This window comes from Oreochromis niloticus, linkage group LG8 (assembly GCF_001858045.2).
Source record: "Oreochromis niloticus isolate F11D_XX linkage group LG8, O_niloticus_UMD_NMBU, whole genome shotgun sequence".
NCBI lineage: Eukaryota > Metazoa > Chordata > Actinopteri > Cichliformes > Cichlidae > Oreochromis > Oreochromis niloticus.
In genome coordinates, this window is record NC_031973.2 from 4,115,087 (window position 1) to 4,131,962 (window position 16,876).

A 16,876-nucleotide genomic window follows, 5' to 3' on the forward strand; every position below is an offset into this window, starting at 1 on the left:
ACACTTGTTTGGTGTGTTTTTGGTGCCAAAAGGCTCTAAAATTTTGGTGGAAGAAAAACCCCAAAGCTGTTTCTGGGCTTGCATCTGCAAATACACAATAAATAAACAAGCATTTATTACTCTCAGTTGTTGTAAAACTGCTCTGTGATGCTGAGGATCAACACATCCAGATGTTTATGCTGCCAACCTGAACCACAAAGCACCTGACCCCAGTGCCTGTCCTCACAGGTGGTGGGACCACTGCTAAGGACCAGTGGAATCACCGCTTTAAAGTCTCCTTCCTCAATTCAAATTTTCAATCCATTTACCTGCTGTTTTCTGTAAAAAAATGCATTTTTTATTTTTTATTCAAAAATGTTTTTTATTATTTTTAATGAGTGTTTAATGTTTTGTCTGTAAACCATTGTCTGTACTGTTGATTGATGGATTATTTGTTAATTTAGAAAGATTTATTTATAATAATAATAGTTTACTTTAATAATGTAAAAATAAATAGAAGGAAATAAATGATTTGTAAATAAATGTATTCATGAATTTTGTCTTACACACTCATTAACTCATAAAATGCTTTATATTGATTTAAATAAGTAGCAGCCTGTAACGTCTGTGGCTTTAAATTACACATCACGTCAGTGTTTATGATTTTAAGGTTTATGTATTGTTTGAGTTTTCCATAAAAGTTAAAAATAATAATAATTATTATTTTATTGTTGCTCCTCAGGATGTGGTGGTCGTGAAGCTCTGTCAGTACAGATGTTTGAAAATGTGGTGTTTAAGAATAGTTTGACCTCCTAAGAGGCATTTTCTCATTATTTCTGTTTTTGATTTCAAACAATGCAAGTCACAAGACATGAATGGATTTAGTGTCATAATTTGACAGACAAAGAAACATTTTTTGTAGTTAATCAAAATCTGATCAAAGTGCAGACTTTGAGCTTTAATTTGAGGGTTGTGTTTTTTTGTTGTTGTTGTTTGTTTTTTACAAAAAAAAAATCACATGAATTCAAGAATTAGATGCATTTTTATGCACTGAAAACAATTTTAAATGTAAGAGACAGAATTGTTTTTAATACTTGGATGAAGACAATGAGTGCCTGCAGTCTTGAACCCGTCACTGTCACCAAATAGTAAAGCAGCTCCCTTCTGTTCATTGCAGACAAGGATATGTTTACCTCCATAAAAGTCTTCTGGATGTGGTTACATGTTATATTATTGTTTTTCTTGACCATGGCAATAACTCGGTCATCCTGCTCTTTGGTTGTCTTCTGTAGTCCAGCCTTTGGTGATGCTGAGGAGGCCAGTGCCTTCATCTTATTTAAGAATATGCCAGATTCTTGATTTGGCTACTCCTAAAGTTTGTGCTTTATTCTGGGTCTTTGGTCTGAGGATGTTTTTCCTGCACTGGCCCTGATATCTCTTTGGACCTTATCCTAAGCGTTCCATTATCTGTCAAAAGAATACTTCAATAATATTGAAGTCTGTGCTCTGAGGAGGCCAATCCATGACTGATAGAGTTTCATTGTGTTTTTCTATGCTTTTACTGCTCTCGCAATATGTTTGATAGACTGCTTGTCTACAGTTGCACTTTTCATTTCATGTGTCTGAGGAGGAGAATAGCGATGCAGTCTACATGGAAGGATGTGAACATAACTTTTATCCTTTTGCACAAAAGGGCGAGAGCAGTTGTGGTAAATGGTACACTGCATCCAGGAGCATCACTTTGGCCCATCACTTTGGCTCTTTGCAAGCATGTAAATTCAATTCAATTTTATTTATATAGCACCAGATCACAACAGCAGTTGCCTCGGGACAGTTTATATTGTAAGGTAGACCCTACAACAATACATACAGAGAAAAACCCAACAATCATATGATAATGTAATTTCTTTAATTTTTCCTTGAAATGCTCCTTTAATTTATTCATTATTCTTTGTTTAAGCTATTCTGTTGCTCTGGTTGAGTTTAATGTTTTCACTGTAGCACAGCAATCTCATTTTTTCTAAGATATTAGTAGCTGTTGATCACATTTTTGTAAACGAGTTTCTCTTTAAAAGTAAAAAATGTGGTTTTCAGAATGTACTTCTTTGCATTTATCAACAAAAGTTACAATTTTGAGGGATATTTTTTTAGATATTGTTTGGCTTTTCCTGGTTCAGCACACTTGAACTTGACTGAGTGTCATGTGGCCTATGAACTAAAATGAGTCTGACACACCTGCTGTGAAAGCTCCTGTGGTCAGGTGCAGCCTGAATAGGGAGGCATTAGGACCCAGAGTGCTCTGTGCTATTAGAACTAATGCCACTGCTGCCTTCAGTTTCTCTCCTGTCGGATACACAGAGTGGCTGCCTGCCGGGTCTCTGCCTTTCCTCTTTTTTCCCCTCTTTTTGTTTACTCTGGATATGGAGTTCAGAGGTCCACCGACTACCAGCATCCAGCAGCAGATGAAGAACCTCCACAGATCACCTGGTGCTTCAGCTGAGTGTGCTTACCTGCAGCAGCTTTGAGAGTAGTTTCCTCCTGAGTTTCCTCCACACCAAAGTCTGCCTATATTTTGCTGTTTATCTTTTTCTGTTGATTTTTTTCCTGTTGTTATTTCAGCCTGCTGTTCAGCAGTTGCCTCAGGCTCTGAAGTCTCCCTCCTCCCCATTTACCTCTGTCACTCGCTCAGCTGTCAGTCCGTCCGTCCCTGTCAGGATATCCCCTTCCCTCTTTCTAGGGTTTCATAATACACTAGGATCTGAGCCAGGTCTGAGCTGTCATTCAGAGGCTGGGGTGGATTTCATTCTTCTGTTTGTCAGAAAACTGAAAGCTGACAAGTAATGAATGTAAACCAACACAGAGGAGTTGTGGAGATAATGGAAGGCCACAAGCTACACAGAGCCTAACTTTGGATGACCAGATAGACCCCCATTTTATTCTTTTTGAGACTCTGGCAGTGACTGCTTTTTGAGTTTTGTGCATATGTGTGCTTTTTGGATCTATTGGATTGACAGTCATGGGGAATGCAGCTGGAAGCCTTGAGGTTTCTCAGGGAAAGGATGGCAAGCCATCCGGCCCGGGGTCCACGGGGCCCCAGAGACAAACCGCTGGCGCGAAACTCCCAATGCCACCTGAAGAAGAGCTGGAGGAGCGCTTCAACGCCGTGCTGGTGAGTCGTGAATGCATGACTTCGTGCTGCAAGTGGAAAAAACAAGAGTGCCACAATAGAAAGAAACAAAGAATGTGGAATATGTTGAAAATGTGCACGTCCTCGGGACAAGCTTATCGTTGTGCCAGGTACACAAAGCTGCTGTGGAAAGATACATAAGAGCTCCTTTATGCTCAGGCTTACCGCAGCTTTAGGCTCACTGCTCCCTGTTAGAGAAAGAATGAACGAGGAAGTCAGATCTGTTTACAGCTTAGTAAAAGGTGCCTCTATTCTTTACTGCTCTAAGTACTTATACTAGTACTTAATAAATCACTCATGTAAAGTTTTACCAATGAGAGAAGATTAAGTTGCCAAAAATACCCCTGGGTATTGGGAAAGAGACAATGTAGATAAGGTCATATGCTGCATCACCTTCGTTGCTTGATTTTATATTTAGTGAAATACTTCCACTTCTTAAAGTCATTACTTTATTATTCCTGTAGGGGGCGCTTATCAAATCAAGAGAACAAACAAAAGTAAACGTTAAGCTCTGAAGAAGAAGCTCAAAGGAGAGGAGGGTAGCTGTAAGAGAAAGCAAATCAGACAGATAATAATTCAGAAGCTACGTCACTAAAATCTAACGACACTGTGATATTAAATGGATATAGACCATATCATTACAGAGGCAATAAATATATTCTGTCATTGTGTGTTTTTTAGTCCTTTAGATACTCAGGTGTTTTAGGATATCATAAATGATTTTCTTGTGATTTATTTGGTATCACAGAACTCGCCGACAACAACGTTTGGTTTTGGTGTTGGGCTCATAAAAGTTACTCCCTTTGAAAACAGGTCATTCCTCATTACTTTACCTAGCAGTCAACAGTCTAACACTAAGCTCGTCACCTGCCCACATATCTGCCTAAATCATCAAATCTAGAATCTAGAAACAGAAAGTAAACTGAAATGAGCAAAACAAATAAATCCATCTGAAACAGCAGCATTATCGCTCTGATCAAAACTGGTCATGGCACGATGGTAAATACTGAACAGTAAACAGATGAATGTTGGGATTTTTTCCACGTGCAACATAGATACAGTCAGCCGAAGCATGAAGTATCGACATGCAGACATGTGCCTTTGTTTCTTAACTTTTGATTTGCAAAAAAGATGGTCACGCATTGTCCTCTCCATATGCGCTACTGCCTTTCTTTGGACAACACCCATTTTTTTGTTTATCCACACTTAAATTGTGCCTCATTTGTTGCATGGTGAACTTAACATGTCTTAACTGTTGGAAAACATCCTCCTTGAGTTTTCAGCATTATAAACCCCAGCTAGTTCAGATAATAAGAAAGCGGTTACAGGTTAGGACTGGGAGTCGTCCTCAACATCTGCACAGCTTTTATTTTGGAATAGTTCTTTTACCCAAGACCAGATACTGAACGCAAAGATTTAAAATGATTAAAGCACCTCTGCTGATAACATTACTTTGACATTTGCTCCAGAGCAGGTCACGCTTGTGCCCCGACCTCACTACTGCTCATGAGCTTGAGGTGGAGCAAATTCCTGCAGCAAAACCTTAGTGGGAAGACAGAAACCAGAAGGTAGGAGCCTGTTGTTGTGGTGTTTCTTCAACTTCAGCAGCACACTGTGTTTTCATTCCACACCACCCAGTGGGGTGGATGACAGAATCATTAAGTCTTCAAAGCGTTGCTTGAGTGCAACTCCAGCCGTCACTGAGCTGTTATATGTGCAGCAACAGTGACTGAACTCGTGTCTACACAGTGACAGCTAAAGTGAAAGAGAGACAGCAGCTATGATCAATATGTGGTCGGACAGCTTCCTCTATGATTAACCGCATTCCTCTTTTCTTTGAGTCCTATCACAATGATGGGCTGCACACTGAAGAGTTGATAGTGTGAAACACAGCTAACAGGCCCCAGACGTGCTGTCAGTGAGCATACTTAGCAAAACTGGCTCCTAAAGGTGAAAGGCAATCAGTTAACGCCCTGATAAGTGCTGCTCCCTTCCAAGTGAAGCACTTCAGTCAGTGTGTGTGAGCAGAAAATGCTGCCTGGCAGAGTTGTAATTACCTCTGCTGAGGAGATAATGTTTTATTTTCCTTCAGTGGGATATCTCCAAACCACTTCAGCTGATTTCTTTGATATTTAGTGGACAGACGGGATGAAATTCATTTAGCAGAATCATATGAACTGCAGCCCTGAGAGAGTCCAATTAATTTACCTTCAATTCTGAAGTGATGTCAGGGTGTAACAACAGCTCAGAGCAGAGCCATAAGCACTGTTCAAGCAATGCTTTCAAAAGTTTTGACCGAAATCACGAATCTTAAGCTTCAAAATGTGAGTTCACAAACTAATGGGTGAAGCCAGGGGCGTCTGGCAAGCAGGAAAATCCTAAAATCTGATGTAGTATTGTAATGTGGAGAAAGGAAAGACGTCATATGATCATTTCTTTGTGGGCTCCAGTAGATTTGTTTATAGGTAGTGATCAGCTGACCTGCCCTGCTGGTGTGAGATTATCTGGATTTAACCAGTTTATTCAGAAGTTTCATGGCTCTGAATCTAATCAGCATCCGTTTAAATTTAAAGTGTTGTCCAGTCCCCTTGATGTAACTTAACACTGACCCGAATAACACAGTTCACCCTTTACCAGTCCAACATGACGCATTACCATATACTTCACCACAATCCTGCAAACTAGTTTCGCCAGTTTGCTAGTTTACCCTGTATTTTCAGATAGTTTTTGGCACAAAATGATAATAATTCAGTTTATTTTTTAAGATGTTTCACAAAAAAATATTACAGGGTCCCCACCTTTGAAATTATCCAGGTAAACCAACAGCTGTGTGTTTATCTCGCCGACAGATGTGGATCCAGACTGCACTGAAACAGTTTGTGTGTTTGCTGTTGATTTGGTTAAAGTGTTGCCATTTATAAAACGTTTGTGGTTCTAGACTAAATGGCAACATTGTGGGATGACATTACTTTCTGATTTGTTGAGCGAGTATCTCCACAGCATCAGCTGAAAACATCACCGGCCTGCTGCACACAAAATATTACTTCGTTTGATATTATCATCCAAACTAAACTGGTCAGGTAGTTACTTGTTGCCAGTTAACTCCTGGTGATACCATTATGACTGTCTGGGTTTTTTTTTACACATTAAAAACACTGAAATGATGAAAATTCACAAATAGAAAACTTAGACTCTATCTCTCTTTAGAGTCCACACATTTCTTTTAATGGATATCTTCACATCATCAGAGACCCCACAGGCTCCCATGTTGAAATAACCTGATAAACAGGGGTGCACATAAGTGGTCCGCAGGTGCGCATTCGCTGTCAAAATAAAAGACGCGCACCAGATAAGAAGTTGCAACACGCGTTTGCATACATAAGATTTTCTGGAGGAGGACAGACATTTGTTTGGAACTCATAAAGATGTCGAAGAAGCAAGCTCCTTTAAGCAATTACTTTGGTGTTCCTCCTCCTCCAAAGAAATGTCAGGAGGAGTCCGAACCGCAAAAGAAGCGCGTATTCTCGGAAAAGTGGTTGCAGGAGGAGAGCTGGCTTCAAACAAATGATGAATGCACAGAGATGTGGTGCAGAATATGCCGTGAAAATCCCACTCTAGCAGACAAAAACACTGCCTTTTATATGTACACAAACGCATGTTGCAATTTCTTATCTGGTGCGCGTCTTTTATTTTGACAGCGAATGCGCACCTGCGGACCACTTATGTGCACCCCTGCTAAAAAACCTGTTTATAGCCTGGAATAAAAACATCTTCATAAAAACGGCACATCGGGTGACCTTTTTTGATTAATACTATTTTTCTGTCTGCATCAGTGGGGTCAGGACTGTTTTGAGTGACAGCAGACATTAAGCAATCTATTTATCACTATAGATAATTTGAGTCACTCAACATCACCTCTCAATAGCATTTGTAGTGGTGGCACCTTTTGGCGTGAAATGCTGATATTTTATTAACACTAATTAGCAAGCATCTTTTTCTGTATGATGCACTCGTACCACCAGCAGCTTTAAAAAACCTGTTAGCATTACCTAATAACCTCTTGTATGTTTTTTTCAGTCCTTGTATCTTTTATATACAGTCTATATTGATAACTCATCACCTTAATAAAACTAACCCTGGAGCACTGACATTTCCTTTAATCTGTGAGTCTTTTTGTCTCTTTACATGCAGAATATAATAACAACATAATAATAACACTCCAATTATCAAATAAGTCATGTTGAATCACAAATCTTTTTTTCATTATTCGAATATCTTTATCTAAGCCTAAACTGCGTCTTTGCAGTCTTTGCTTTCATTTGAATGTGTTTACAGTATCAGAGTAAACTCAGCCAGTGTTGCAGTGGAAGGATTTGTGTTAAGATACAGCAATGAATTAATGTGCCAGCAGCAAGCATCTTGTGCCAACTGCTGCAGGCGTCACTGATCACGGAGCTGCAGCACTTTGTATGAATGTTCAGGTGTCTCCATAAAAATAACAGCCTCAATCCTGCAGCAGCTTCTCCCCCCAATCGCTCTGTCTTTTTGCTACATCACCTCTCTATTCTACCAAATATAGATTATCTCTCCCACCCTTATGTCTTCTGCTGAGTGTGCATAATAAATTAAATCTCCTGTGCTCAGTGTTGAAGATACTCTGTCTGCATGCAAACCAGTTTCTGCCTGTCGGTGTGCAAAGCGCTGCTGGTTTCCTTCTGCAGTGGCTCAGAAGGACGAGCGGAGAGAGTGTGTCAGAGGGCTTGGAGATGGGTGGATAATGCTCTGTGTGTTCAGCACATGTGCACATTTGCATGTATTTGTTTGTAAAATGAGCCAGCAGGTTTGTTTGTGAGCAGCATTTATCGATATTTTACTCTCGTTTTGATGCTTTGATGTGAATCCGCAATAAAAGAATCAATGCTAAAGCTGCAGAAACCTGCAGAGAACACAGAGCACAGAATGACTCTGACAAACTGACTGCACAAAGGGTTCAGTCACGTCCAAATTTACAGTGAGTACTTTTCCCTTCAGTGTTTTACATAACACTTTGCATATTTCTCAACAGGGAATGCGGCAGGTGGGTGGATTTGTAAATGTACATCTGCGGATTTGTGTACTGTACTTACAAACTGATGCACCAAATCAGGAAGAAGCAGAGAGAAGAACATTCAGTTTCTTTTTTAGATGGTCTGTACTTTTTTGCAGGATTATAAGTTATAAGTTTTGGTTTCTTGTAAGCATTGATGGGCATTAACTTCAGGGTCTGAGGCTTCAGCTCCAGTGTCAGGCACTTCAATTTTTTAGCAGTAAGTTTCAGTTCTGGACAATTAATCACATTTTAACTCGGGGCACACCATCATCAAAACAATATAGTTAAGATAAAATAGTTATTGTGATGCACTGCTCATTTCACCTTTCAGCACATCCATGTGCTGTATTTTTGCCCTTCTATAAAAGTGTGAATTTTCTTTTTTCCTCATCATTATAATTAAAGCCCAAGTAAAGTTATTAAAAAACAGCAGCTTTTTTGTAACTCCAATAAATCTGAAAAAAAATGTTTTAGAATCATTATCTCTCTACTGACCAAAATACAAAGATGCTGTGCCTAGCAATCCGCGTGAAATCCCAGAATAACGAAGATTATCATGGTGGATTCAGTAGTGTTGTGAACTCAACAATTCATAATCACATTTTGGATAAAAAAAACTTGCCAGTATCAATCTATTGTTTCTTATCTGAGCAGCGTTATAGGATAACCAGCTTCTTTTCTTTAATTATTGGTGGGTTTTTTGTCGTTGTTTCTCTTTCTTCATCATCTATCTCTTCTGTAACCCCACTGATATCTATACCCATGATCCCCTGTCAGTTTCAAACAAAATATAGACGACATGGTGGATTTCCATGAGACATTTGTGGAAGTAAATTAAAAGCAGAGCAGATGTGGATGCAATTCACTGCAGCTTGGGATGTCATGCACTTTGCAGAACATTATCAACATCATGCACACTAGCCTAGTTTCCCCATCATCCTGTTATTGTGTGATTATTATATCCTTACAATCAGTTATTTTAAATAACCATGTCTGCTTTGGATGCAACAGGTGCTGAGTCCTTATCCCGGACAAGCCCCCAAATATGTTACAATCACTAAATTCATGACTCCGAGGAACACAGCATATAAGAGGCCATATAGTTGCTCAATTTTTAATTAACCTCCTAGGACCTGGCGTCCACATATGTGGACATCACATTTTGGGTTGTCTAGACCAAAATACTAAATTTTGCTCTACAAGAGCCTGGTATCCACTTACGAAGACATTATACTGCCTCTGTTTTATCAAAATTTAAAATGAATATCCTCATATGTGGCTCTCATTTTTCTTAGAAACAAAAATCGGGTAAAAAAAAAAAATCTGGTGATGCTTTGTTTTTATATTCATCGGGTCCCAATATGCCCAAATATCAAAGAGAAATTAAAAATGCATGCCATGGAAGAGTTCGGGTCTTAGGAGGTTAATATAAAACAGTTGTTTTAAAAAAAAAGCACTAGGCAGGCTTTTCTTCTAAAATTAGGTTTATAAACCAAACTAATGAAACATGACTACTGGTAACTCCCATATAAACTAATGACTAAAAAATCAAATCTACAAGAATGATGGAAAAAAAAGTGTACTTTTCATCAAAACAATCAAGATAAATGATGCATGAGGAAGAGAGAACAGGTTAATAAAGACATGAAAAAGAAATATCATTTGAAGGGATATGTGCTACTACACTGAGACAGGTGAAAAATATTTTAAAGTCTGCATTTATCCATAAACATAATTGTAGTGGTCGCAAGGTAATGTGAAGGAGACCACACGAGCTTCTAGTTGTTTTTCAGAGCTCTGATTATTATTTCTTTTACAAGTACAGAGTTCTAACACTCTCACTAACTACACATCTAGAGATGAACAACCCAGCCCCCCAAAAACCCTCCTTAAATAGGCACCGGTTATACCAACACCAATATAATTTAAAAGATTTCCCCCATACAGTCCAGCTACAAATAAACATATAGAGTGAAATACTGCAGTTATTTTAACACACCTCACATATATCGGACTACAAACACACCCCAGCCAAATAATATACAAACTAATTAAATCAAATCAAACTGATGATTCAGCCCACTCCCACCCTCAACTCTCATCTGATGGTTTACCCCACTAACAGTGGATAATTGGGGAACTCGATTCAGGTGAACATCGTTAGGCCGTAATCATGTGTGCACTCCATGAGTCAGGCCTTCAGGAAGTTGACCTCAAAAGAGGGAATGGTTAGTGGACTTCAAAATAAAAGCATAACAACATCAAAACTCAGTGAGGGAGATGCTTCCCAGCACCCTCACAACAATTCTCGTATTGCATGTTGTAATTTTTCTCAAACATCTTGACGTTTAGGAACTGTGAACAAATCATAAAGTGACAATATTGCAGCAGGTAGTTGATAACAGAATGAAAACAGAATATCAGGAAGTTGTAGGTCAAAAAATACAAATCATCTGAATATGTGATCTTGAACTTTGGAAAATTATTTGGGGTATTTTTTGCCATATTCTACTTTTCTAATCAGTTATTTTGGGGGCAACTTAAAGGTAGATTAGTGAGCAGTGAAGATTGCCTTTAGCATAAGATGAAAGCATATACATCCAGTAGGAAAAGATAGGAAAAGCACAGAATCATGAGTAATTATTCATTTTTCTGTGAACATAATAATTTCACTGATCCATCCTTCTGGGACAATCAGAACCATCAGGGATTCAGGAAGTCAGCATCATGCATCATTTAGCTTTACTCTGCTTGTAGAAATGATACCCTGTCCTCCGTCTCTGCTGCTACTTTGAGCCTCTGACTCTCACCACTTCTCTGGTGGTGTAGTGGCAGGTGTAAAGGTCACTGATCTTATTGTGTAACGCCACTTAATTTTAAAACATAGCCGGGGGGATTCGTGAGCCTACAAAGTATTGAGGCAGTTATCGTGCAGGTTGCCATGGAGATTGCCACATGCCTTCACACTTAGCGGGTCTTAAAAAATAAAAATGAGCCGTAGAGGGCACACAGCCAAGAGCAAGCTCGAGATGAAAATTAAACTCATTAACAAGTGAAGCCTGATGACTGCAGCGCCTCACAGATTGAGTTTTATGTTACTGTCACATGTGCAACTCCCTGCTGACCTGATGTTAGAGAAGATCGGGCCTTTAATGGCACACAGGGGAAGTGATTATATGATCAGATGCTAGCACAGAATATTTCTTTGTGCATGCGAACATACTCAGTGGGAAAAAAAGATGATCTTAATTTAGAGAGCATAAACATAAATGGGGCTTCCTGACAACCTTAAGGCTTTCTAGTCTTTTGGCAAACAGGCTGTGCAGCATGCCAGCTTCATTGTTTCTGGCTAAATTGGAGCACACATGTCGAGTAATATTCTTGGTATTATAACTAAATCACATATAAATAATAATTTCGTCCTACTAAGAGAAAAAGTGAACATATACAGCGACAAGCACACATTTGGCACTGTCACAACAGAGAGTTCATGACAAGAATTAACAAAGAAAAAGGCTCCAAGAGTGCCAGGAGTGATACAATAAATACATTAATTCATTTAAATTTAAATTATTTTTTAGAAATTTATTATAAATTAGCAAAAAATATCACAAGGAAGTGTTCTAAACTGAAAAAAGTTAAAAACCGGTTTTAAAAAAATTGAACCGTTTTAAAAGAAAAAAAAGAAAAAGCAAGAAATAAAATACAAGGAGCAAAAAAATAAAAGATATGTAAGCCAGTTTCATCAGATAATTGAACTTTAACAGCACCTCCTGCTATGCAAAATTTTCAAAAATAGCCAAAATAATAATTGTTTTGTTAATCTAAGGCATAGGTGTCAAACTCTGGCCCGCGGGCCAAATTTGGCCCGCAGCCTAATTATATTTGGCCCGCGAAGCCATACCAAATTACTATTAGAGCTGGCCTACTGGTATTATACAGCTAATATATATATTGTTTAGTATTAAGCTTTGCTTGTTCCATATTCAGTTTTTCAGCAAAACTTGTTTGAGTCCATAAGAAAACATTCATTCTTATATCTAGAGGAAGATTTTTTTTTCAATAAATATTAATGTTAGCCCGCGACTTTGTTCCAGTTTTGAATTTTGGCCCACTGTGTATTTGAGTTTGACACCCCTGATCTAAGGGATTAAAAAGAGGAAACAGGTTACAAAAGCTCTAAAAAAGTATCAAACGGAAATATTCAAGAAACCTAAAAATAAAGTAATTGTTATAATTTATTTTGGGGTTTATGTTACGTGTAAAACAAGTTCATCCTGTCTGTTGCTGTTTGTTGAAAGGGGAATTTTTTATCTCTGGCACCTGAATCTATCATCAACAAGACTGCCTGTGTCCTCCTGCAGAAGAAAAAGTCTACAGTTACACACTATGTCTGTTTATTAATCTTCCTAGACTATCAGAAGATTTCCATACAGGTTATAATGGCTCATTTATGTAAAGTATTTTTATAGCCTCTCCCTGCTTCCACGTTTAGCACTGCAGGCTGCCTGTTTTCAGTTTATGTTATTAGTTGGGGGCAAATGGCTTTAAAGATTTAAAAGCGTTTCATAGCTGAACCAGCTGTTATGGAAAAGCAGCTGTATGAATACAGAGGTTAGCATTTTATAGGAATATTATTATTTTACTGCAACAAAATCAATACATAACAACCTCGCTCGTGTTTTTTGTGCATGTACGTACTGTATGTGTAGGTGCACATCTGCAGTAGCCTCTGCTAGTGCTTAGTGTTTAGATGAGAGGATCGAATGAAGTTCTAAGCTAGCTCTTCCAAGCTGTGCTCCAAGCTGCTTTCATTAGCTGTTGTCTTTTTCAACTCTTGGGGTCATGGTTTGCCGGACACCAAATATATAAATGCTGCAGATAAGAGTGGGCATGAGACTTTTTCATAGTGAGTAATCCAAACCACACAGCAGCGTACTGACTGACCCTGTGTTGTTGATGGATTGTCTCAGGTCTTCTCTGGACTGAAGTTTGCTTCGTTTTCAGCATCTTTTCAGCATCTTTTCTCTGATTGCATTCGTCTCTGATTGCATTAGTCTCTTTTACACCCTCGCACTGATTTTTGTTGAGGGATAAAAGTCTAAAATTCATCCTCCATCTTTGCTTTCCTATATTATCCTAATCATAGGTCTGTAGGCAGCCACCTAGTAGCACATTAGGTGGTTATGTGCTAGCTAGCTCATCTTCAATAACCCCATAAACATGGCTGCTGTTTAGCTTTCTGTCTTCATTTATGAAGCAATACAGCTGCACATTTCAGTTCTTTATAAATCTCCCAGTCATAATGTGGGATTTCATCCTTAGATGGAAACTAACAAGCCAACTTCCCACTAACTTCTATGTCAGTTTAACCTCTAAATCATTTTTTCATCACTGCCATGTTGTAGAACTTCAGTGAGACACCTGAGAGAGAAGCCACGCTCACCATTTTATTGAAGATGAAAGAATTTGGGCCATTTTTAGCTCTCAGTCATGTTTGAGCTTTGGAATCGAAGAAGAGTTTAGACCCGGAAATGGCTGATCACATCACACAGAGATGGATAGAATTTTACTAGTTTTACTGGTCTGATTAATTAACCACAACAATTCACAGAATCCAGAAAAGCACAAGCACAGTGAGCTGTGATGACACACCTGTCAGTGAACTGCAGTTTTTATGCTCCCTAGTTGGCATGAAATTTCAACCACGTAGTTTGCAGCCCTCGTGCAAAACATCTGGTGATTGTATTGCATGATGGTGGAGCATTTTCGACTGGTTCATCCGATGTGGTAGATTATTCAGTAGAGACTGAGAAGAGATGACAAAAGGGCAAAAAAACCCACATAATATGATTTAAAGTCTGATAACTTACAAGGCTTTGTGTTTTTGGGTCACATAGGTCACACGCGGGTCTGTGTGATGTTACTATATTGGAGCCAAAGCCGTGTCGTGTCCTGCTGATGTTGTATTTTAAACCCAACACTGGAAAATACCAGTGCTATTTTTCTCTTTCAGTTTCCATCCGGCCACACATAACCAGCACGTATTGACCCACCAGCTTCATTCATTAGACTTGATTTATCAGATGCACATCCAGCATTGATCTACTGACCCATTTTCCAGATTGGCATGCCTGACAGCAGCTCTCCGCATCTTTTAGCATTTAGCAGGATTCGGCCTCTACTTCTGAATGAATAAAAAGCTGTAACTTACATTTTTGAAAAGTTCCAATTCATACAGTGGTGTGAATTTGTTTGTTGGCGACAGAACAGGGACATTCCTGAGCAGATTGAGTCAGTGTCACTGACACCGCGCTGAGGTTGTGATGCCCGAGTCGCTAAGATACGAGGAGCTGTGTGTCATGCTTGAGCGGGATTCTCCTGTCGACTAGCCTAGTTTCACAAGTCTGTGGGTTTTAGTCAGTACCGCTCATGTGTCTGTGTTTGTTGTTTGGGACACCACCCAGTTGTGAAAATGGGAGGAATGTGGTGACAATCTTTTATCTTTACTTCTCAGCAACTTTTACAATCTGATATCAGTTATCATAAACAAAAGCAAGTGTCTGGTTGACAGTATCTGACTCATCTGTCAAACAGCTGACATCAGGAGTATGGAACGAGCAGCATCCTGACTTGCACTTTATCAGAAGGGAGGATCAGCACACAGCTAAAATCCCGCTCTGAGACGTAGGTTAGATGTGAGTAAACTGATTGCGACACTGCAGTGTAACGTGACAGCATACAGCTGATAATTACAAAGACCTGTGACTCTCAGAGTGACTCACTGCCAGACTTATAACAGGGCCTGCGGCAGAGTCTTTAATTATTGAAGATGTCGTCAGGGGGGCTTGAGAGGACCCTGTGACTGTGACCATGTTGGTTCCTGGAAGATCTCCATATTCACACATTCACATGAGTGTTTTTCAGCACAGAATGTATCTGTAAATAATTCAGAGCACAGAGAGATCAATGAGAATATAGGTTACTGTGGCAGCATGGTCTGATGCCGTTTAAAAATGAGAAATAACGCAGAGTAGCCCTTATTTAACATGCCTCTTTAAGAAAGAGCTACAAGGTAGCATGGTACAATTATTTTTATGGGTATTAGAGCCATTGTAGATAAAAAATAAATACATTATAGACCAGGGGATGTGGGTAATCAACTGTGTAAAAAACAAGATAGAAGAGCGACGTGGGGCTACAGATATCTGCTGTTTAGTGCTGAGTAACAGACCGATAAAATACTAGAATTTGGATGGTTTGTACTACACAATAGTGCTGTTTTTTTAATATGTCTTTTAAAAGCCTACACACAGTGGAGAGGTCCAGTTTAGTGACTCCAGCTAGCGGCGGTGAAGCGTAGTACACACTGACCAATTACAACGACCTGTGATAAACGAGTGCATTTAAAGTCTCCACATTCTCACACAATAAACGCTTCAGTTACTCCAACATCCAACCAGACGACTACAGAGAGCAGTCTCACCGCACCTTGCATGTATGTGAGCCATCAGCATAATGATCAATATGACAATATTAATCTTAAATAGCATTTCTTAAAAAAGGTCAAATTGTCCTTTTGTACTTAATAGAACATGCACAGAACTATTTTTTTTTAATTTTATTTATTTTTTTTGTGGTAAATGCTGTTGCATCATGTTAATAGGCAAAGTATATGAACTGTAACTTGTTTGTGTTGAGCAACATTTACCTAGTTTGTACTTGTAATTGTACACTAAGAATGCTGAATTATTGTAAGTTATAAGCAATCTCATGGTAGATTTCAGTGGTGCAGCAGCTCCGACACACCTTTGTTCAAAATACAAATTAACATTTGACTACCAAAATGGGTGATTTCAAAAGGACCTGAGTGTAATTAAACTGTAAATGTGGAACATTTATCTGACTCTAATGATTGTAGTGTATGCATATAAATGTCCATAAGTACTCTTTCCTCTGTAACGGGGTAAATCCCAGTTCTTTTGAGTTTCCTGTGTGTTATTTTCATTTCATAGTTCCCCTGTGGATATCATGTTACAGCCTCCGTTTGCGTTTGTTTCACATGTCATATTCAACATAAGTGCCTGTACATAAGTGAACCATCAACAGCGTTTGTATCTCTGATGGAACTTTCTTTGACTTACTTCTAAATAAAAAGTGAACAATGTGAAAAAGCTCTGCAGGTTTTTGCTTCCAATCGACAGATTTGACTTTTTAACGTTTATTTAATGTGTTTCTGCTTCCAGAACACGATGAATCTTCCTCCAGACAAGGTCAAGATCCTAAGCCAGTACGACAGTGAGAAGAAGTGGGACCTGATCTGTGACCAGGTAGACTTTTAATATTCTGTTCAGGACTTAATTATTAACTGAGTTTTTCTGTTGTAATGGTGTGAGCCTCAAAAAACAAATAAGGCCTCCGAGGAGAAGTCGATAAGGCTTAAGAAAATACACGTTTTGGAGACAATAGAAAATAACTGAAATAAAGATGTTCCTAAAAATTATTATTATATAGCCATAACAGTGAAAGACAAAGACTTTAAAAACCTACAGACCCTCCTACTACAGTACCTGCACACTGGGGTTTATGGGCTTTTACATGAACGCACTGCTCAGCAGGCA

General features: G+C 38.8%; 1 protein-coding gene across 2 annotated transcripts in view; it reads left to right on the top strand.

The window, feature by feature from the left end:
- Positions 1-2,310: 2,310 nt before the first annotated feature.
- fmnl1b (formin-like 1b) overlaps positions 2,311-16,876 on the top strand; it is a 39,097-nt gene continuing 24,531 nt past the window's right edge. The window contains exons 1-2 of one of the 2 annotated variants that reach the window (XM_025909864.1): positions 2,311-3,148; positions 16,502-16,585. In XM_025909864.1, coding sequence (XP_025765649.1) covers positions 2,996-3,148; positions 16,502-16,585 — 237 coding nt within the window. In that variant the 5' untranslated portion in view covers positions 2,311-2,995. The remainder of the gene's footprint in view (positions 3,149-16,501; positions 16,586-16,876) is intronic. The other variant, XM_005453688.4, reaches the window with a different exon arrangement.